The sequence below is a fragment of the Bidens hawaiensis genome, unplaced genomic scaffold (genome assembly GCF_021521415.1).
Source record: "Bidens hawaiensis isolate Kalapana, Puna unplaced genomic scaffold, B.hawaiensis_p1.1 tig00001511_1, whole genome shotgun sequence".
Taxonomy (NCBI): domain Eukaryota; kingdom Viridiplantae; phylum Streptophyta; class Magnoliopsida; order Asterales; family Asteraceae; genus Bidens; species Bidens hawaiensis.
The window spans coordinates 3,391,059-3,414,789 of record NW_027491085.1 but is presented as its reverse complement, the minus strand read 5'-3'; the positions used below and the strand labels follow the sequence as shown (position 1 = coordinate 3,414,789).

Below are 23,731 nucleotides of genomic sequence, written 5' to 3'. Positions count from 1 at the left end.
AGCAAAATTTACATTACATAAAAATAAATTTGTCTTTATGTATTCGAATTGTACATAACAGGACCCAGGCAAAGTAAGTGTTCAAAGTTGAAACTTGAAAGTTGTAAAAGTGACCCTTGAAGAAGAAGAAAGTGAAAGATGAGTCCTTTTCAAAGTATGTTTCCTAGAAAGCCTCTCTATTCCCAAGAAAGAAATTAACAACTAGCACTTTATTTGTTGATGGATGTAGCCTTGTCTTTATCACTCCCATTTTCTATTCCAAACATTCAACCAAAGTTTTAGAAAAGTGAGTTGTGGTCTATGTCAATCAATTAGATGGACCTGCTACCAATATGTTCCTTTGATTTCTATTTTACTTACTGTTTGTTTTTCCAAACTAATACCATGATGCTGGGTTAAATTTTAATAAATCAAGTTAGGCATGCATGCAATCATAAGAAATAAGTAAGTCATCCTATTGAACGTAAAAAAGTATCTTGAAACGGTGTTACAAACTACTTAATTTTCGTTAATTGTAAATTTAAACACCCGAATTAAAACACCGTTTTATCGTTAGAAACTAACACTGTTGAATCCTGATTCTACATATTCAAAAGGTTAAATACTAAAATCATTGTAAACGTATTAAAACGGCTTGATTTTATATCAAACCGGTTAAATCTTTACAATAAAACTCAAAACTACTAACTACCAATATTTTATGACATTTAATATGTATGCTTTATTTCATGAAAACTCTCTAAAAACTTAAAGTAAATATCTGATAAAGGAGTTACTAAATTACTTGGATGTCTTTTAACTGGTTATATATCTTATTTACGTCATTTATATGCTATGTTACAATACTTCATAGTCTTTATATATATATTTTTTAACGACAACATTATGTTATTTTGTGGACTTTAACCCAAGAACTCCCAACTCATTGATGTATTTATATAACTTTATAAAATATTTTACTAAAAATATAACGTAAATGATGATACTTGAATTTATGTTAGTCGTTTTTTATTAATGTTTTCTTTAGTACGAATTGAGGTAAAAAGAATAAAATAAATAATGGAGTTGTACTTTCTAAGTAGGAAAGCAGCCAATGGGAGACTAACACCACAAATACTGACATACTCTCCGAATGACTGAATGAGTCGTCCATGTCTCTATGAAAGACATACACCATATGAAGCCCTTTTTAAGTTTTTATAAAAAAAAATAATTGCTAAGTACCCCCCAACAATTGATGCATTTACACAATAGTATCTTTTGTATAGACTTGTAAACGAACGAGCATGAACAAAAAGTTTGTGTTCGTTTAACTATACGAACGAACTTGAACATATGTTCCATTCGTTCATTTATGTTCGTGAACGAACGTTCGTATATGTTCTTTTATTCATGTTCACTTATGTTTGTTCATATATGTCCGTTTATGTTTCTTTGTGTTCATTTAAATGCTTATTTATGTTTGTTTGTGTTCATATATATTTAGTTATGTTTGTTTACCTTTGTTCATTTATGTCTGTAAACTATTCGTTTAGATTTTAAATAAACAAACACGAACATGTTTCTTTTTTAAAAAAACGAACATGAACGCCAAATATTTGTTTGATTAAATGACCATGCTCGTTAAAAGTTAAATGAGCGAACACGAACATACCATTGTCCGTGTTCGTTCGGTTCATTTACAACTTACTTTTATAGTTCCGCATTTCAAAATAATTCACATGTTTTATTTATACTTTATAGTCATAGCATTTTAGGCTTTCATATTGATTATAGTTTTATAAAAGTTATTTAAATTGTATTCACTGGATCATTTTACTTTTATAAAAAATATTAGATTTTAATAATTCTAACTATTTAAGCCTAAAAGTGAATTTTGGCAAAAGCAAGATGTTCAGTGTAGGAGCCTCAGATATGGAGGTTTGCTTCTATCATTCACTATGATGTCGGTTCACAGGATTCGGTAACATATCGGATTAAGAAGAGGCTAAATGATCGGAAGGCAAGCTCCTTATCCTTTGGGGTAGACTTACCTTAGTTAAGGTGGTTATAAGTAGTATACCTCTTTATTATTTTTATATGTTTTACGCTCCGTTAAAAGTTGTGGCTAATCTAAAGAAAATTAGGAGAAATTTTTGTGAGGTGATTCTTCGGTCAAAAAGAAAATTAGTTGGGTGGTACGGAACAAGATGGTTAAACCAAAGAGACAAAGGTTTAGAGATGGGTTGCGTTAAAATGATAAATTTAGCATTGATATGATGGTTACGTATGTTTTCTTTTTATTGTTATTTTGATATTTTGGATGTGTTATTTATGACATTAAGCTGACAACTGGTGGTCCGTAGTTTTAATTTATGAACTTTTTATTTGCATATTTGTAAAATCGAAAATTAATAGTCCAATCAAGTGGCCTATGACTCTATGCTCTATGGTTTTAATTTTGTTGTTGACTTGGTGTACACTTAAGGCTGAGAGGTGTGGGGGGCGCGAGAGGGGGCGCGAGTGGGGGCTCCAGCCAATAATATTGTGACGTGTGGCAGAGAGAGAAACTTGATAAGATGGGTGTTGGAGCCCCCGCTCGCGCCCCTGGCCCTGGTGTGGAGGGGCGCGAGAGGGGGCGCGAGCGGTCTTCATCCCAACGGCTCTTCACGCATTCCCAATACCCCTTTACGCCTCTGCCCTCCCGCTAGCGGCCTTGCGCCTGCTTTGAAAGCCGTGCTCGCGCCCCTCTCGCGCCCCTCTCGCGCCTCGGTGGTGTGGTGCTCGCGCCCCGGGGCGCGAGCGGATGGGCTCACGCGCCCCCTCTCGCGCTCCACACCCCTCAGCCTAAGCAGTTTAATACTTTTGAATGCTTCTTTATTTATTTAATTCTTTAATTAATAGGCATTTTATTACTCCTATCAATCAATCAATTATACCCAGTAAAATCTCACTTATAGCAATACTATAGGTAGGGTCTGGGGAGGGTGGGATGTAGGCACACCATACCTTTATCCGATGAGATAGAGAGGTGGCTTCCAGTGAGACGCTCAGCTCAATATTTATTACTCCTATTATTATTATTATTATTATTATGTGAACAGATTAACTGATTGTTAAACAGTGTGGAACAATTATATTCTACTATAAAAGAACAGGAGTTTAGAAGTAGCCGATCAAGCTGATTATCCGAACATGTTCATTTGTGTAAAAATATCAACATCACACATACAAATTTAGAATCCTGTAACTCGCAATGACACATGTACCTCAAACATGCATGTTAACAAGTTTTAAACGTGTTTACAAGTTATAAACGGATTGATGTGTCACATAAGATTCTAATCGAGTTGTAAATGAGCTATAATAAATGGATCCTAAATGGGATGGCGTCATAAAAAATATATATATTTGTATTTATTTTTATCAATAATTTAACTTTAAAGGGTCATTCTTTTTATTTATAGTTTTATCTTGCTTACTAATCATAGTAGACATGGATTTCATGTCATGTTTGAGGTTTATCAATAATTTAACTTTAAAGGGTCATTCTTTTTATTTATAGTTTTATCTTGCTTACTAATCATAGTAGACATGGATTTCATGTCATGTTTGAGGTTTAGTCAAACTAGTAAAATTCAACTAGTTAACACAAATAATCGGACGTGATCATGGTTTACTCGTAATGGGTTGTACAAATCGCATTTCATCTCTCTCATTTTTACTTGTAATTTTAATTCTTCAACTTGTCATTATGTCATACAACAATATCTCGGCCACATCAAAAGATAGAAAACCTAGATTTGATATTTTTCATAAGGGTGCGATAAAAATTTACGAGTTGTGATAAATTTAACAGACCTCGGTTATTATAATAGAATGTATGCATCGTGCCTTTGGGTGAATATTTACGGGCATTGACTTAGGTGATGTTTCCTCGGATCAAAATGTGAGTATATCCCAATGTGAATTTAACTAGCTGTTCATTAAAAAAAATTAATAATGGTTTAATGATATATAAATTTTAAAACAAATGTACTTATTACCGGTGGGGCCATACCTCACTGTTGTGGATAAGTGTACAGCCATACCGGCCTATACATGATGACTCATACGGGTTGATGAGGCATGTCACCTTCTATCCAACTTTTAAACCAAAAATAATCATCCATTAAACAATTTTTTCCTATTTTTTTCATTAACTCATAATTATACACCGAGATATTTTTGTTCATTTTAGCTCATGGATTTGTAATGTACGTTATTTATAAACTAGATGGATTTTTTACTTAAAATAATAAATAAATAATTAGAGAATTACACCGATACTTCATATGGTATTTTCATATTATGAATTTGATGCTAAGGTTTAAAAAATAACATCTCAAACGTTCATTCAAACTTAAGACTTCGATTCTTGTTGCTAACTATAAAGTAAGGGTCCATTGTGCAATCCAACCCAACTTTTTAGATACATGTGGCAAGAATTTTTGGGTAAAGGAAGTGGTTAACGACTCAATATCAAACGTTAAATCTTATTCGTTTCTATCTCGCGCAAATGACCAGTGAATAACACTTTGGGGTTTTCTCTTCAGCCAAAAGCGGACACAAAGCAAAGAGAAGCCAGTGCTCCAAGTTTTTGGGTGTTATTGTGAAGATAAAAGACATTCCAAATATCGAATTATTTTCTCGTGGTGATACCTCTTACTTGATTTCCTTTGTATTTGATTCCATACAGTTGAAGTTGTTTGTTCTAAGTATATAATGATTATTTGTATGCCTCTAGTTTACCTAGAGATGACTTTGTACTAATCTATTATCGGTGATAGTGAATTTTAAGTGGCTTTAGTATTGAGAGGTTTCCATACTAAAATTGTTGTCTCCATTTTTTCCTTTAAAATACCCTATTTGTTTGCATCATTATTCATTCATTCAAGTCAGGAAAACGTTTAGCCAAGCGAAAATTATTTCCTCATTTGTTTATCATCAAAATTCTAGGCGAACAGCGGAACACAAATTCCAAATGCGAACAAAAGTGATGGGATTCATAAAATCCCGACGAACCGGTATCTGTAGTGAATAAATGTGTGGGAAAATTCCCAAAATGACCCAAAAGTAGAGAGAGAGAAAAAAAAGATCCTATTTAAGTCAAGATTCCCAAAACAACCCACTAAATATGTACTGAGGCGAGACATTGGGAAAATAAAAGATGAGATTTTTAAACCAATCAAAATTTGACACTTGGCAAGTTTCTGACTTACCCGACGAGATTTTTAAAAATCTCGAGGTTTCCGTCCAAATTTTATAATTAAGTCACTTTTTAAAAAACCGTCGCTTCAGACAGTTTTTTTATGTTTCTCGTCTGGTCCGTTCAAATTATTATTATTATCCTAACTTCATCTTCTTCATCTTTATCTATATCTTCAAATGATATCTAATGAGGTTTTGTTTTCATAGTCATTTGTTACAGAGCATGAGTTTGTCGGTGATGCTCCTTGTGGATATTTACCACCTGATGTCCTTAGCTTCTCAATCTACATAAAACTCCAGATTATTTATAAACATTTAATAGTTTTTAATTATTTTTTGTTTAATAATATGGTTTGATAAGTGTACAACCTCAGCTTTAAGTTTGGCATTTTCAACCCGAAGCTGTTGTTCATCAATGTAAGTGGTGACGTCCTTACTAGAACTACCAAAAACACAATTAGTACAGTACCCTTCTTGATTGTCTCCCTTAATAACTTATTTGAGAAAATTACCAAAATAGCCCATTTCATGAAAGAGAAAACAAGAAATAGCCCGTGAGATTTGAAATCCCCAAAATAGCCCTTCAAATCTCACGTACACGTTAGTTTGTGAGATTCCCCGTGACTTTTCGTGGACGAATCAGATTCTGCCAAGTGTGTTCCATTCCCACCTACCACGATATTTTTCATCCCAAATCTGTCGGAAATGTAACTTTTGACACCAAATATAGCCTGAAAAAAACCAACTGTAACGTGATGTTTCAAGCTGTTTTTATCGGTAACTTGAGTTTTCAAATAAGATGGATTTTGAGTTATTTTGAAATTCATCTCCTTAGATGAATTTCATATGAATTTCGTTTTTTTTGAAAAAGGCAATCATCTTCATCATCTTCTTCATCTTCTTCATATTCATCTTCATCATATTCATTTTCATATTCATTTTCATCACATTCATTAATAATAATCCCACCACCTCCTCCAACCATATAACACCACCTTCTACACCCTCAACCCACCAACATCCTTATTATCATCATCATCTGGTGAGATCGAATTTTGGGTCGGAAGAGGTCGAGGCGGCGAGTGAAGGGAGCGGTGGGGATGCCTGTGAACTCTTGAACCATCTGGCGGAAGTTGGTGGCGTCGGTAGTGAGGACGGTGGTGGGTGCACGTCGGGAAGCTCGGGTACGTTTCTTGGGGTTCTTGGTTACTCCAATATGATGATCAGATCCACGAGTTTTAATAGTAGGTTTTGATGGGTGAAGGTGGTTGGTATGGTTTGGGTCTAGGTGGGGTCTTGGATGGATGATGATGATAATAAGGATGTTGGTGTTGGTGTTGGTGTTGGTGTTGGTGTTGGGTGTAGAATGTGGTGTTATATGGTTGGAGGAGGTGGCGGGATTATTATTAATAAATGTGATGAAGATGAATATGAAGAAGAATATGATGAAGATGATGAAGATGAATATGAAGAAGACGATGAAGATGATTGCCTTTTTTCAAAAAAACGAAATTCATATGAAATTTATCTAAGGAGATGAACTTCAAAATAACTCAAAATCCATCTTATTTGAAAACTCACGTTGCCGATAAAAATAGCTTGAAACATCACGTTACAGTTGGTTTTTTTCAGGTTATATTTGGTGTCAAAAGTTACGTTTCCGACAGATTTGGGATGAAAAATATCGTGGTAGGTGGGAATGGAACACACTTGGCAGAATCTGATTCGTCCACGAAAAGTTACTGGGAATCTCACAAACTAACGTGTACGTGAGATTTGAAGGGCTATTTTGGGAATTTCAAATCTCACGGGCTATTTCTTGTTTTCTCCCTCATGAAATGGGCTATTTTGGTAATTTTCTCAACTTATTTTCTTCACCTAGTTTAATAAAATTTGATGAATCATGAACAAGATGAAGAAGATGAAGATGAAGTTAGGATAATAATAATATGAACGGACCAGACAAGAAACATAAAAAAACCGTCTTGATAGACTGTTTTTTAAAAAGTTAATTAAGTTAAAAATAGGGAAGGAACAGACGAGATTTTTAAAAATCTGGTCTGGTATGTCATAACCTTTACCCTTATCAACTTTTGATTAGTTAAAAAATCTCGTCGTTTATTTTCCCAACTAGTCGTCTCAGTACATATTTGTTGGGTTATTTTAGAATTCTTGACTCAAATAAGATATATTTTTTCTCTCTCTCTACTTTTGTTTCATTTTGGGAATTTTCCCATAAAGGTCTATATAGAATTAACAGTCGTGTTGTGTGAATTAGGTGTTTTTTTTAAAGACAGAATTAAAAGGGGAAATATATACTCAGTATTTATTTTGAGATTAATTTATATAAAAGTTTAAAGCTTTTCCAGAGTCTAGTGACTTTTGTCAGATAAAGATTCCAAGCCGAATGCATATGAAAACAAAGCTAACCGGCTCAACTGGACCCACATACTCCTACCTATCACCACAAAGAACCTAACTTATCAACCCTAACGTATATATTTTGATAAGCTCACTCACGTATCATCCCCCACTCTTTAGTTTCCCATCTCTATACATAAATAAATTTTTATTTTTAATCTTTTTCTTCCGCACGATAACATAGAGAATTAGAGATAGAGACCCACTAGGAGAGATAGAGAGAGAAACACACATCTATTATCTATACACACATATATATGTGTGTCTATATATATATACAGAGAGAGAAAGCATGTCTATAATCTTCTTCTACATTTCTTCATTTCTGGTAACTTGGATATTGCTAAGGTGAATATCTTTTAACTCACTTTGTGTTTTTCTTCAAATATATGTAAAAACTGTGACAAGAAAACATATTTAACTCAGCAAATTTTTCATAAAGTCTGTGTTTTTCTTGAATATATTCAAAATTTACACATGGGTATGATAAAATTAGCAAAATTTTCATATAAAGTCTGTATTATTCTTGAAAATTTTCAAAAATCACAAATGGGTTATATGAAAATAACAACTTTTTCATGTAAAGTTTGATTTTTTCTTGAAAATATTCAAAAATCACAAATGGGTTTATAAAAATAGCAATTTTTTCATGTAAAGTCTGTTTTTTCTTGATAGTTTTCAAAATTAACAAATGTTTTTTTTTTATTATAAAAATTGCAGATTTCATCACAAAAGTTGTGAATAACTCTCCTCTGTACTTGCAAATATTCTTTCTGTCTTTCTATTGAAATTTATAAATATATTGTCATCGTCGTACTCAGTATATCCCACCAATATCAAAGCTATGGTAGGGTCTGAGGAGGAGTGTAAGACGTAGACAGCCTTACCTCTACCCCATAGGGATAGAGAGGCTGCTTCCGGTGAGACCCCGGCTCGAAAATTTATAAATACATATGTATGTATTATTCTCTCTAACTGCTTTAATCTTCTCGGATGGAAACCCCTTTTCTTTAAAGTTGCTTTCTTTTCACTGATCTGTCAAAAAAAGATTGCAAATCTCATGAATAAATTTATAAAATTTACAAATGGGTTTGCTTTTGCAGCTGGGTTAGATTGAACTTCAAGTTGGGTGAAACTTTAAAGATCTAGTTTTTATTATTTATTATGAATAAATTTGCTGCTTTTTTACTTTTGAATTTATTCTTAAATCTTGGAATTTGTGTCCAAGCAATAAATGTTTTCCTTTTTTGAACCTAAATAAATAAATAAATAATTGATTTAACTTGTTTGAGTAATTTTTTGAAACCGACCCAGTATTTGTTTTCTTCTTCTTCTTACAGATCTGAACTGAACCCTAGTTTTCAATCTCCGGTTGTGGAGCTCCAATGTCATCTTTAAGCAGAGAGCTTGTGTTCTTGATCCTGCAGTTTCTTGATGAAGAAAAATTCAAAGAAACTGTTCATAAGTAAGTCTTTGATTTTACTTTTTTTAATTTTTATATAATTTTTTGTTCTTTAGTGTTTCTTGTGATGATGTTAGGTGTTTGGATGCAGAGTTTGAAAGTGGTAACATGATATTATTGAATAATTAGAAGTTGTTGTGTGAATTTTTCTTGCTATTTTAGGAAATTTCAAGAAAGTTAGGGGCTTTTTGACCTAATTAAATTTCCCCAAATATGTAAAACTTGGGTTGCAATGGTTAATTAACTAATTTCAAAAAGTATATTGTTTTGTTTTAGCATTTCATGTAAAAGATATTGGGTGTTTGGATGCAAGGTTTGAAGGTGTAACATGATTTTGAATAATTAGAAGTTGTTAAATGTGTGAGTCTTGTGACTATTTTAGGAAATACCAAGAAAGTTAAGGGTTTTTTGACCTAAACAAATAGCCCCAAATTTATAGAGACCTGAGATATTTTTTTAAATAAATATTCTTGTTTTATTGGGTGCTTGAATAATCAGAAGTTGTTATAAGTGTGATCTTTTTACTATTTTAGGATATATCTGGAAAATTAAGGGCTTTTTGATTAAATCAAGTTGGCCCAAATCTTTAGAAAATGGAGTTGCAGTAATCAAATTAACTAATTTCATTTTTTTTGTTTTTTTCTTCTGTTTTTTTTTAATTAGAATTCTTGTTCTTTAGCATATTATGTAAATATATTGGGTTTGGTTGTAGGGTTTGAAACAGATAACATGATTTTGAATAATCAGAAGTTGTTGAGTTTGTTAATATTCTTTATTACTATTTTAGGAAATATCAAGAAAGTTAAGGGCTTTTTGATCTAAACAAATTGCCCCAAATCTATTGAAATTGAGTTGCAGTAATCAAATAACTAATTTCAAACAGCATATTGAATTGAAATACTTGTTATATTTAGCAATAAACATACATTATTTATATGTGTTTTCCCAAATTCTAGATTGGAACAAGAATCGGGGTTTTTCTTTAACATGAAGTATTTTGAGGATGAGGTGCAAAATGGTAATTGGGATGATGTTGAAAAATATCTTTCGGGTTTTACAAAAGTCGATGATAATCGATACTCCATGAAGATATTTTTCGAAATCCGGAAGCAAAAGTATCTCGAAGCATTGGATAAGTAAGTATTTTTCATTAATACTAATTTGAAATAATGCTGCATAATTATGAATATTTGTAATTAAATGGGTACGTATTGCATTTTTCCAGGCATGATCGATCGAAGGGCGTGGAGATTCTTGTAAAGGATCTTAAAGTTTTTGCTTCATTCAATGAAGAACTTTTCAAGGAGATTACTCAGTTATTGACATTGGAGAATTTTAGGTACTTGGTTTGAAATTTAAAAAATAAAAACTGGAATTTAAACTTTGGAGTACCCTTATTTTTAATGCTGGTTTCTTTTATATTAATTAAAGGGAAAACGAACAATTGTCAAAGTATGGAGATACAAAATCAGCTAGAGCTATAATGCTGGTTGAGCTCAAGAAGCTTATCGAAGCAAATCCCTTGTTTCGTGACAAATTACAGTTTCCTAATCTTAAAAATTCAAGATTAAGGACTCTAATTAATCAAAGGTATACAACATTAACATTTTTAATATGGCATAATCATAAACATGTATTTTAGACTAATATTATTTATTTTCTGTGCAAGTTTGAATTGGCAGCATCAACTTTGTAAGAACCCGAGACCGAATCCTGATATCAAGACGTTATTTGTTGACCACTCGTGTGGTCAACCAAACGGAGCGCGGGCCCCATCACCTGCAAACAATCCTTTGCTTGGCCCGTTACCGAAAGCCGGAGGCTTTCCTCCTTTGGGTGCACACGGGGTTAGTAATTTTTGGCATATTGGGCGACTTTTGAAAACTTTGACTACTTTTAACCAAATTGGCGTTTAAATTTGCAGCCTTTTCAGCCTACACCGGGGCCAGTTCCAACCCCGCTTGCCGGTTGGATGTCAAATCCTCCTCAAGTGGCTCACCCGAGTGTATCTGGTAGTCCAATCGGTCTTGGTGGGCCATCTATTGCAGGTTCTTTTGCTATCCTAGACATGAATAGTCAGAATTAGATAATTAACTGTAAGGAAACATGTTGTAAAGATAGTTTTTTTAGCATAAAAATGGCAACACACTTTCACTTAAAAATACTTGTAAAATAAGGGATATAAGTACTATTAGTCTACCCTTTGATAATCAATTGTGTTATAACTAACATCCCTAGTAACCATTTTTAACTAAATTAACCGTGACAAAAAGGAATTCATACTTAAAAATGTATGAAGCTACCAGGAGACGTCACATGTCCAAGAAAATTTTGGGAGAAACAAAAACGCACGAATGCACATTAAACGCACCGTTATAATTTCTCTTCTACACTTTTTAGGCAAATTTCCATTTTAGCAGAACCCTTCACTAAACTTTGATTATTATTACTTAATATTTGCAGCTGCTTTGAAGCACCCGAGGACTCCACCAATGAATCCTTCTTTAGATTTCCCAACGGTGGATTCTGATCATATGAGCAAAAGAGCAAGGCCCATGGGCACAATTGAGGAGGTTATTTGAATTACTCTTTTTAGAAACATTTCCCTAATTAGCTTAGAAGCATCACACTAATGTTTTTTTATGTGTCTTGTCACATTATTCAGGTAAGTTTACCGATTAACGTCTTGCCCGCCCCGTTCTCGGGGCATAGTAGTCATACACAAGCTTTGAGTCCACCCGATGATTTGCCCAAAACCGTTGCACGGACTCTGAACCAGGGCTCGTCTCCTATGAGCATGGATTTTCATCCAATTCAACAAACATTACTCTTAGGTAAGTCAGCTAGTGACCAGTCATGTGTCTTTGACATTTTGGTCAAACTATAGTAATATAGCAACCTGCTTTCACTTCATTTTTAAACTATAGTCAAATAACCAAAGTCAGTAGTTAAGACTATTTCTAAATCTTTTAGTAACTATTTTTATAGTCAATTGACCAAAGCCAACTTTTGGAGACTATTTCTAGATGGTTTTAGTAACCATTCTAAAGTCAAATGACCAAAGTCAACATTTAGAGACTATTTCTGAGTGGTTTTACTAACTATTTCTAAAGTCAAATGACCAACAAAGTCAACATTTATAGACAGACTTTTGATGTCTTTGACTCGGATATTGATTTTTTGTTACTATGCAACAGTTGGAACAAATGTGGGCGATATTGGATTGTGGGAAGTTGGTTCTCGGGAGAAATTGGTTCTCAGAAATTTCAAAGTTTGGGATCTCAGTGCATGTTCAATGCCTATGCAGGTTTTTAAGCATTTAATTATGATTTTTTCATATACCTTTTGACTTTTTTATAACCTTCAGTTTACTAAATTTAGGCTGCACTTGTTAAAGACCCATGTGTCTCCGTGAACCGTGTAATTTGGAGTCCAGATGGTTCATTATTTGGTAAGTTTTGCTAAATTAGTCTGCAGTTTTGACAATCTTTTATTTATCTTTAACGGGTTAAACAGGTAAATTAAAAAAATTGCTTGAAAGGAAACGGTCAAATAGGTCTAAACCCCATTTTCAAATGCATGAGGCCTCTTGAATCATTTCGGTCAAGAAACCAAGAAATAATATGAAATTTAGAAGGATATGTATGCAATTCTAAACATTTAGACGTGTGTGTGTGTATATATATAAAATTAAAAATAATTTCTTATTTTTTTAACTAATAATCGTTAATCTCATTCTTTGTATGAACAGGGGTTGCATATTCAAGACACATTGTTCAAATATATTCATATCACGGGGGTGACGACGTTAGACAACATCTAGAGGTTTGTTTATTCTCTCATAAAAATATATTCATATCACATTTTTTTATAGTCTAAACTAACTAAATTGTTATTCTTGTTCCAGATTGATGCCCACGTTGGCGGAGTAAACGATATCACATTCTCTCATCCTAATAAGCAACTATGTGTGATAACATGTGGGGACGATAAAACCATCAAGGTACATATTTACAATCAATCAGATACCATTAATTATGGTAATAATCAAGATTATGTTGTTTAATAGGTATGGGATGCTGCAACGGGTGCAAAGCAACACACTTTTGAAGGTCATGATGCTCCTGTTTATTCTGTATGCCCACACTATAAAGAAAACATTCAGGTAACTTGTAATATTTTCCAATTGTTGCATGTTTTAATAATATGGGCCTGCTCGCACTAAATTTATGGGTGGAAAAATGGGCTTTAAGAAAAATCTAGGGGTGTAAACGAGCTGAGCAGAGCCTGAGCTCGACTAGGCTCAAGCTCAGCTCATTAACTTACGAGAGCTCGAGCTCGTCTTATTTTTTTTTTATCATTTATTAAGTGTTTAATATGCTTTTTAGATTAATTTTTATAGATATTTTAGTTCTAATTTCTATATTTAACGAAATATATATTATTTAGTTATGTTTATCCCAATATATTATTAATAATGTATTTATTTTAAATAAACTGATTATGAAACCTTTGGTGACTTTTAACTTATTTAACAACTTCTTTTTAGCTAATTTTGTATTTACTCATTTGGCCCGCTAAAGCTTCAACATAATCAATCCATTCAGTGGTAAACTGGTCGAAATTACCACCTCTAAATTGTCTTCTTTTTTTTTTTCAGTTCATATTTTCAACCGCTTTGAATGGGAAGATAAAAGCTTGGTTATATGATAACATGGGCTCTCGAGTTGATTATGAGGCTCCGGGTCGGTATTGCACCACAATGGCGTATAGTGCTGATGGAACAAGGTTTGTTGCATATGAATTAGATTTTTAAAAATGGGCGGTTGGGTAATGGGTCATAGCCTGTTCTGCTAATATAGGCAATATTTGGTAGAGCTTGAAATGGGTCACCTTCTTGCTCATAAAGTCACATTTTTTTAAAAGATAATTTCCAATGAGAATCTAATCATTTGGATAAAGTGTATTTTTAACAAATTTATATCGAAATGTAGATAAAAATAGACATTTTACAACTCCATATTCGGTTTTCTATAAAACATAACGTGTTAAAAATTATATAAGAAAATTGTAAATTATATTAACAAAAGTCAAATCAATTGGTGCAACCTTGGTATAAATAGTAGGACCGTTGTCTTTTAAGCTATTTTTTATTTTACCCATTTGACCCGTTAAGAGGTAAAATTAACCCGAATCGACCCATTTATAAGTACATGATTCGAAACAATCCGAATCTGAGTTTTTCTTCATATCATGTGTCGGGTCATAACGTCTTCTTTTTAGACTTTTTTCATGTGGGACAAGCAAAGATGGGGAATCACATATTGTGGAATGGAATGAAAGTGAAGGGGCCGTTAAAAGGACGTACCTTGGGTTCCGTAAACGATCTTTAGGTGTCGTGCAGTTTGATACAACAAAAAACCGGTTTTTGGCAGCTGGTGATGATTTCGCTATTAAATATTGGGATATGGATAATACTCAACTATTGATGAGTGTTGATGCAGATGGAGGCCTTCCGGTAAATATTATTTGTTTGGTTTTATACATTTCCAATAAGCAGTTTTTACTGTTTGGATAAATGAATTGTGGTTCCGGATGTTTGATTATTTATGGGTCAAGTATTCATTTTGAGTAATCAGTAGAAAAATAATAACCTAAGGTTAAAACTTACCTCTCCTTTTTATCATAAAAATGTCACTTGGTAACAAAATAATGAGAATTTTTCTAACACTAAAAATCCTATGATTGGCTCTTAATCACTTTGAAAACACACATCCAAACACCCCTAAAGTTATGAAAAAAATGTTTAGTGATTCATTGGTTTACAAAATCTAATATGTTGATTATAATTTGAAGGCAAGCCCACGCATCCGGTTTAACAAAGATGGTGCTTTATTGGCTGTTTCTTCAAATGAAAATGGAATCAAAATTTTGGCAAATTCTGACGGCCTTCGTTTGCTTAGAACTTTTGAGAATCTTTCTTATGATGCTGCTTCAAGAACACCCGAAGCTCCAAAGGTATTTTTTAAAGATTCTTTATAAGTACTAAATATTTACATTAATTATGTGAATTTTTGGACTTTGGATAAAGGATTTAGGCATCAAAAATAGAGTCTGCGTTTTCACTTTGTAATTCATTATCATATGATGCTGCTATCTTGTTGTTTTGTTTACTATGGCATGGGTAACTATGAGAATTCTTCACAGCGTAACTTATTCAGCTTTTAGAAGGGTACATGTGGAAGTTATCCTTATTTCATTTTTTTTTTAAATTCCTAACATGTGTATGTGTAATTAATATGAATGCAGCCTACTACAAATAATGCAATATCCGCTGTGACCCCTACTAGTGCTGGATTAACTGAAAGGGTTGCCTCAGTCGGCTCTATGTCTGGAGTGGTCAGTGTTTGTGTTTGACTTAATGTATTTACACAATTCTTTAACTCAATACTCTTGCAATTTCTTAATTAGTGTTTATATATATTATTTTTCTAGAATGGAGATACCAGAAATCTAACAGATGTAAAACCAAGAATCACCGAAGAATCAAATGACAAATCTAAGATTTGGAAACTCACGGAACTAAACGAATCTTCTCAGTGTCGTTCATTAAAGCTTCCGGAAAACATGAGAGTAACAAAGGTTCGGTTTTGTGTGTGTGTGGGTGGGTAGGGGCTGTTTGTTTGTGTTTTTGTATTAAAGATGGGCACATATTATTTACTTCAACTTAATTGTTATTTTTACTTTTGTTGTTGTTTTAGATATCAAGGTTGATATATACAAATTCCGGAAATGCCCTTTTGGCGTTAGCATCAAATGCTATTCATTTATTATGGAAATGGCAACGTAACGAGCATAACTCAAGTGGCAAGGTAAGATTGATGCTTATGATTACTAAATATCTTATAATGATATCAGCATCAGGAGGAAAGATTTCTAATATGCAGGCAACAGCGGGTGTATCACCGCAACTGTGGCAACCTTCAAGTGGGATTTTGATGACGAATGACGTGGCAGACATGAACCCTGAAGAATCGGTGTCCTGTTTTGCTTTATCGAAAAACGACTCGTATGTGATGTCTGCATCAGGAGGAAAGATTTCTTTGTTTAACATGATGACATTCAAGGTAATGTTTTTTTTTTCCTTTTTGCTCTAACTTTTCAATAAGAATTAGAGTTTGACTTTTGAGGTCAACCCGACTGACTTCTTGAATTGGTCAACGTAGACGATGACAACATTCATGGCCCCACCACCAGCAGCAACGTTTCTTGCTTTCCATCCTCAAGATAATAATATCATTGCTATCGGAATGGATGACTCCACAATTCAGATATATAATGTTCGCGTAGATGAGGTGTTATATATATATATATTACATGAATTCTTAATGGGTCGAACCCATAAAAAAGGGCTAGCTAAAAAGGAAACAGGCTGAAAGTCACCAAAAGTGTGCACTTTATTAAAAAAAATAATGTATGGGTTGATTTGGGTTATGTTTTTATGATTTTATCTATAATGGGTCAAACACGCAAAACAAAAAAAGTTACCAAAAAGGCAACGGGTAGAAATTAGCGGGTGCACTCGTGTATGTTTTGTCTCCTAACGAGTCAAATTAGTAAAATAGAAAACAAAATTATCTAAAAAGGGGTTCGGAATTCGGGTTATTTTCTAACATAAAACCTTAGATAAATCCTTTTGTTCAAATTTTAAAATTATTGTAATAATGTTTGACAAATGATTTACATGTATATTAATTATTAAAGCTCTACAAAAAAAACCGGGTCGGCGTAAATTAGGCTTGTAAACGAGCTACGAAGATAAAAGAAGCATGTTCGTGTTCTTTCGTTTAACATTGACCGAACAAATGATCAAACATGAACAAGTAAACGGACGAGGTTTCTTGTTCGTATTTGTATGTTAAGAAAGTGAACGTGTTTGTGTTTATTTTATGTCCGTTCGTTAGCAGTATAAACGAACGGTTCACGAACATAAACGAACGAACGTAACTTAACATTGATGAACAAGCATAACCGAGCTAAAACCAATTAAAAGTAAAGGTGAACAACAATGTATTGGGATTAAAATGTTTCATGTTTTCTTTTTTCTAAATTTCAGTTATTATTTTTGTCATGAAGGTCAAAAGCAAACTTAAAGGCCACTCAAAAAGAATCACAGGTCTCGCTTTCTCTCACGCGCTCAATGTTCTCGTCTCATCTGGTGCCGATTCTCAAGTTAGTAACATTTTTCTTGACCTTTATATGATCTTGATGATAAAGTTATTAACAATTTTGTGAAACATTCTTGCTTTAGATTTTCAAGATAGTAACATTTTCGTGAATTTTAGCTGAATCGTGATGATAAAGTTATTGACTTTTTTCATTTTTGTGAAATATTCTTGCTTTTGATTTTCAAGTTAGTAATATTTTCTTGAATTTTAGCAGAATCTTGATGATAAAGTTATTAATTCTTTTTCACTTTTTGTGAAATATTCTTGCTCTAGATTTTCAAGTTAAATAATATAAAATGGAATTTTAACTGAATCTTGATGATACAAGACAAAGTTATTTACATTTTTCATGTTTGTGAAACATTCTTGCTTGGTTGCTTATGATTTTCAAGTTAGTAACATTTTCTTGAATTTTTGCTGAATCTTGATTATAAAACCTTTTTTTTTTTTTTTTTTTTTCATTTTTGTGAAATATTATTGCTTTAGATTTGTGTATGGAGCTCTGATGGATGGGAAAAACAAAAGGCAAAATACTTGCAACTCCCGCCAGGTAGGACGGGCCCCGCAGAGTCAGACACACGGGTTCAGTTTCATCAAGATCAGATTCATTTTCTTGTGGTCCACGAAACACAACTGGCTATATATGAAACATCAAAGCTTGAATGTGTAAAACAGGTGAGAATTTGACTTTTTGTCTTTATTAGAGTTGACTAAATGGGTGGGTCGGTCTGGATTGACCCGAAACCATTTTCATAAGTCTTAAATTTGTTTATAGAAAATAGCGTCACATATGATTACACAAATTATATATTTTCAGTTGTAGTGCGACTGGTATAGGATACAATTTTAGGAGGCTTTATGTCTTAAAATTACACTTATCCGTTTTGACTTGTTAGAGATGAAACATAACAAGAAGTCAAGAATTGAACCAGGGTTCTGGGCAACCAGGTAGAGTTGCAACCGGTAGCTTAAGCTTAAGTTAACCCATGTGAACCGTCTCACTTTTCAATTAAGTTATAAGTACGACACATTTGCCTTGTCGAATAACTGGCTCTTTAGGTAAACAGGTAGGAATTTATCATCTCACAATTTTATATTTTATTAGATTTGTCATGTTATTGACAGTTTGACACAATATTATCTGTTCAAATTGTTTTTTTTTCAGTGGGTCCCACTTGAATCTTCCGCCCCCATATCACACGCGACATTTTCATGCGATAGTCAACTCATATACGCATGTTTCTTGGACGCAACTGTGTGCGTTTTCACCGCTTCACACCTTCGCTTACGGTGTCGAATCAATCCATCCGTTTATCTTTCCCCATCCGTTCTAAGGTAATAGAAAAATCTTTTATATAAAAGTTTATTTTTGACCATTTTCTAAACCGGGTCCCGAATCTTTTTACGAATCTTACAGCAACAATGTGCACCCGATGGTGATCGCGGCTCACCCACAAGAACCGAATCAGTTTGCACTAGGGCTTTCGGATGGCGTGGTTCATGTGTTTGAGCCACTTGAATCAGAAGGCAAATGGGGGGTCCCACCACCAGCTGAAAACGGGTCAACAAACAACGTGGCTGCCACATCACCTGGACGAGGTTCAGGGTCGGAACAAGGGCAGAGATGAGTCGGACAACACAAGTTTTTTTAAACACTGGTGTTGGTTGGAAGGGATTTATAAAACTTTTAGGTATGTTGTGTTGGTGTTGTTTTAACTTTTAATATGGGGTACTTGCAGATCTAACTTTGTGTGTGTTTAGTAAGGTAAATGGTGAAATGATTCTAGGGTTTCAAGTTGTAAGGGTGAATGTTATTTGTTGTACTTTGTTCCATGTTAACAAATATATAATGTTTACTTTCATTTTGGTTGTGAATTCATAAAATTAAGAGCTTTTGGTCTTCAAATAACTAAATAAGCAGTGTCTTGTCTTTGAGATAAGATAAAACTATATTTGAGGAGACGTTGGAGGGTGAGATTTTGGGCATGGCCCAACCGTCCCGAATCATATTCTCCATGGTCAATGCGTCTTTTGATCCGCTTGTGGAGTCATCATCCCAAAACTTGCGGAACCTTACCTTGATCACACCACACCCTTTTGAAAATGGTTGTACTATCATCGTTGGTTAAAACGCGTGTTTGCATGATGAAACTGAAAAGGATATTGATGGCATAGACGCAAACCTAAAAGATCAGTCAAAAAATTTGCTTTTCCATTTGAATACGGACGTAAAAGATATGCTAAAGAACCGGGAAATGGTATCGAAACTTGGTACTAAGTCGGTACCAACAAGTACCAGTTTAGCTCATCCTCCCTAGTTCCAATTGAAAACTTGGTTATGATGTTCCAAGCTATGTAATAAACAGTTGCATCATAAATTTAAAAAAAGAAAATAGATGTGTAAAATTTGGAAAGAAAAACATTTATAATATATCACATATTTTGGATAGATACACCACAACCAAAACTGAACCACAAACTTTGGATATCCATTATGGCTTAACTGAATCACCGGGTTAATTTGGTTATTTGCTCACTCCTAGAATAGTTTAGCAGTTGATTGGTTTGTTAAAGGTGAGACATTCGATTTTGTACATTTTGAATCACGGTGTGTGGTAGGTAGCATTGATTAGAATAAGTTCTTGTTTAGATCTGTTTAATGAATTTGCTTCCAATAACAGTTAACCATTGCATTTATTTTTTCTTGAATCTATTTATTTATCTTTTCAGATTGGAAGATGATAGACTGAAGTGATATTATGGGGTTAATCAAATTGACAGATTAAACTAGTATAATCTAAAAAACAAAATAGAATGTTGAAACCAACATAATTCACCTATAATTTTGCCAAAATCAAAATAAGTTAGTTTACATGTTGAGTTGTTTGAAACACATCAACAGAACACTGCATGCTGCTCTATACCAATACACCTATTTCCACTTCCAGACACCAATACCTCCTCCACCTTTATAATGTCAATATCCGGGTCAACCATACAAACCCATCTCTCTCTACTCACTCCTAACAACCCGACAACAAAGTTCCCATCTTTGTCTTCCAAGATTTAATGATCAAATACACAAAACTCATAAATCTTGATCATGCACTGCCCATTATCAAAGTTTAAATTTTGAACACCTTCTTGAAACTATTTAACATATTCCACCTGTAATGTTAAATCTTGTATCCCTGCATTATGTAAAATGTCTGAAACTTGTTTCTTTGAAGAAACCTGGTCTGTTTCTGCAGAAATATACAAATGAAGAGTGCCGACAACATCCTTGTTTGCAAGACTCCATATGTGGAAGTTTTGAATGCCACATATACCCTTTAACTTCATGATACTACTCACAGCTGCTTTTAGCTCGTGCTCGTGATCTCTTGGAACTCTTTGCAATAATATTTCAGCAGAGTTTTTCAACAATGGTATCACAGATGACACGATTAATATGGATATGAAAATAGAGCAAATGGGGTCCGTGATCAACCATCCTTTGTACTGGATGAGAAGTGTTGAGATAACGACCCCAACGCTTCCCAAAGTGTCGGCTAAAACGTGCAAGAATATGCCTTCCATGTTGTGATCAATATGACGGTGACGGTGCTTTTGTTCGTGTTCATGGTCATGATGAGTGTGACCGTGATGGTGGTCGTGGTCATGGTGAGTGTGACCGTGATGGTGGTCATGGTCATGGTGAGTGTGACCATGATGATGGTCGTGGTCATGATGAGTGTTGTGAGCATGACCATGATGGTGATTGTGGTCATGGCCATGTTGAGCGTCACCATGACGGTGTTCATGATCATGCTTAGCATGACCATGATGATGGTCGTGGTCCTGGTGAGCGTGACCATGATGGTGATTGTGGTCATGGTCATGTTGAGCGTCACCATGATGGTGTTCATGATCATGCTTAGCATGACCATGATGATGGTTATGTTCATGGGAATGTGAACACGACCCACCATGGGCATGATGATGCTCATCATGAAAGAAGATCAACCCGACCATATTAACCGCAAGTCCGCCAATTGAAACCATTAACAAACTAGAAGTCGAAATCTCCTGCGGTTCCAATATCCTCTCCAATGACTCCAAAACAATCAACGCTCCAACCAAAACAAGAAACACAGCATTCACATAACCAGATAGAACCTCAAATCTCCCACACCCATAATTATAGCGACTGTTCGCCGGCAACCGTGCAATATACGAAGCATAAAGCCCAATCGCAAGCGCAGCACAATCAAACAGCATGTGGCACGCATCAGATATCAACCCAAGACTGTTATTCATAAAACCAGCTACAAATTCCACCACCATATAGCCAGTATTAATCAACAAAAAAAGCGCAATCTTTCTCGACTTTCTTTCACTCAAAATATGACGAACAGACTTCATAACCGATGTTATAAACGTATCAGACTCCTCCAACCCTAAATCCAAAGAATTCAACCGAACAGGGTCTAATTCCATCACACCAATCCCTAGCAACATACCACAAATCAACAACCCCCAAAGTGAAAGCTCAGGATAATAAAGCAATTCAAGTATAACCGTGCAAACAAACGTCACAAGAAACTCTTTCCTAAAATCCTTAACGCGCATGACCTTATCATCTACATAACTCTCACTCAAAAGCACCCCAAAAACCACCGTATTAGCCAACGGCCATCCAAGAGTACTAATCGAAACACAATCACCACCCTCCGCTTCAAACACCAACATACTAATCGCAGCTGGAACAAAAAGCACAATCGTCGTATAAAACAACGAAATCAAGCCGACTTCTTTCCTACCCAGTTCCTTAATCGTCACCCAGTTCATCGACCCTTGTTCATACCCACTCAAAAACCCCGACACAAAGGGCAGCAGCATCGGCCAAACCCTCACGCATTTCTCCCTATTCGCAACAAGAAACGACGAAAACCCCAACCCACCAAGATTGACAAACGAAAAGGGAAAGCAATCAACCCGGTCCCAACTAATGGATAACAACAACAACCCAATAAACAAAGCGAAAAACCCACGAACCCTGTCCGACCCGAGTCTAATTACATTACTATTATTATTATTAGGGGTTCGGATGAAATGTGATAGGAGATAACCTGAGGTTTCTGCGAGGATCATGGCGGCGGTACCGCAGTAGCGGAGGGCCTGGAAGCGTAAAAGGAAGACGATAGCGAGGAGGAGTGATCTGGCGAAGAGAAGGGTCTGTTGGGATTTGGTAATTGAGTGATGGGTTTGGAAGATGGATTTGGAATTAGGGTTTTTGGAATTGGAGAAAGTGAAGAAGGATAAAGAGAGAAGAAAAGAAAGGAGGGAGACGAGGAAGGAGAAAGGGAAGATGGAGAAGGAGGAAGGGGAGGATTGGAGGAAAGGGAGAAGGGAGTATAAGGAACGGAGGGACAGAAGGACGAGGAACACGGAGGATGGAGACAAACGATGATGACGGTGTTTGGTGGTGGTGAATGGACGGTGTTTGGAAGGGGTGGGGGTTGGGGTGAAAGGAGGGTAGTGACGGGATGGGGTGATTGGGATGCTGGTGCGTGGTGGGAGAGACAGACGGTGCGGACGGTGTTGCTGGTGGTGGTGGTGGTGGTGGTCGGAGGCCATTTGGGTGGTGAAATCGGAAGGAAGGTGGTGGTGGTGGTGATTATGAAAGAGGGATATTGAAGTTGGGGGTTTGGTTAGGTTAGATTATATTAGATTAGATGAGTTGACTCCCTTCGGTATGTCTATTCAAACACGAACAAGTAAACGAACAATGCGTGCTCGTTTGTTAAGAAAGTGAACGAGTTGGTGTTTGTTTATGTCTGTTCATTAACAATATAAATGAACGAACGTAACTGAACATAAATGAACAAACATAACTCAGCTAAAACCAATGAAGGAAAATATGAACAACAATGTGTTGGGAATAAAAGTTCAATGTTTTCCGTTTTCTTAATTCCAATCATTATTTTTATCATAAAGGTTAAAAGCAAACTTAAAGGTCACTCAAAAAGAATCACAGGTCTTGCTTTCTCTCACACTCTCAATGTTCTCGTCTCATCTGGTGTCAATTCTCAAGTTAGTAACATTCTCTTGAACTTTAGATGAATTTTGATGATAAAGTTATTGGCGTTTTTGTAATACATTATTGCTTTAGATTTTCAAGCTAGTAATATTTTCTTGAGTTTTAGATGAATCTTGATAATAAAGTTATTAAACCTTTTCATTTTTGTAAAATGTTCTTGCTTAAAATTTTCAAGTTAGTAACATTTCTTGAATTTTAGCTGAATCTTGATGATAAAAACTTGTTTCATTTTTGTGAAACATTTTTGCTTTAGAAATGTTAAATTGTTACGGTTAGAGTGATTGTAGTAAGGGGAAAAGATCGAGTGAA

The 23,731-nt window shown here is 34.7% G+C and overlaps 3 protein-coding genes across 5 annotated transcripts in view; 1 reads left to right on the top strand and 2 right to left on the bottom strand.

The window, feature by feature from the left end:
* LOC143583388 (pyrophosphate-energized vacuolar membrane proton pump 1) overlaps positions 1-23,731 on the bottom strand; it is a 148,073-nt gene that overhangs the window by 111,024 nt on the left and 13,318 nt on the right. The gene's annotated exons all lie outside the window — the stretch shown is intronic.
* Positions 7,983-19,206, top strand: LOC143583308 (topless-related protein 1-like). Of its 3 annotated transcripts, none has more exons than XM_077065652.1 (26): positions 7,983-7,998; positions 8,991-9,115; positions 10,069-10,248; positions 10,338-10,451; positions 10,544-10,702; positions 10,782-10,959; positions 11,037-11,160; positions 11,576-11,685; positions 11,778-11,946; positions 12,310-12,419; positions 12,494-12,563; positions 12,864-12,937; positions 13,020-13,115; positions 13,182-13,277; positions 13,773-13,900; positions 14,396-14,630; positions 14,969-15,130; positions 15,422-15,511; positions 15,608-15,754; positions 15,874-15,984; positions 16,060-16,239; positions 16,339-16,467; positions 17,249-17,344; positions 17,827-18,015; positions 18,506-18,675; positions 18,758-19,206. In XM_077065652.1, exons 2-26 carry the CDS (start codon positions 9,036-9,038, stop codon positions 18,966-18,968), a joined length of 3,408 nt encoding a protein of 1,135 aa, XP_076921767.1. In that variant the 5' UTR covers positions 7,983-7,998; positions 8,991-9,035; the 3' UTR covers positions 18,969-19,206. The 3 variants fall into 3 exon arrangements, with proteins under 3 accessions (XP_076921767.1, XP_076921774.1, XP_076921761.1); XM_077065659.1 differs by lacking the exon at positions 7,983-7,998 and adding an exon at positions 8,756-8,774; XM_077065646.1 differs by lacking the exon at positions 7,983-7,998 and having other exon boundaries at positions 8,896-9,115.
* Positions 20,128-22,827, bottom strand: LOC143583324 (uncharacterized). Its single transcript, XM_077065664.1, has one exon. The coding sequence runs from the start codon at positions 22,471-22,473 to the stop codon at positions 20,491-20,493; it is 1,983 nt and encodes a 660-aa protein (XP_076921779.1). The 5' UTR covers positions 22,474-22,827; the 3' UTR covers positions 20,128-20,490.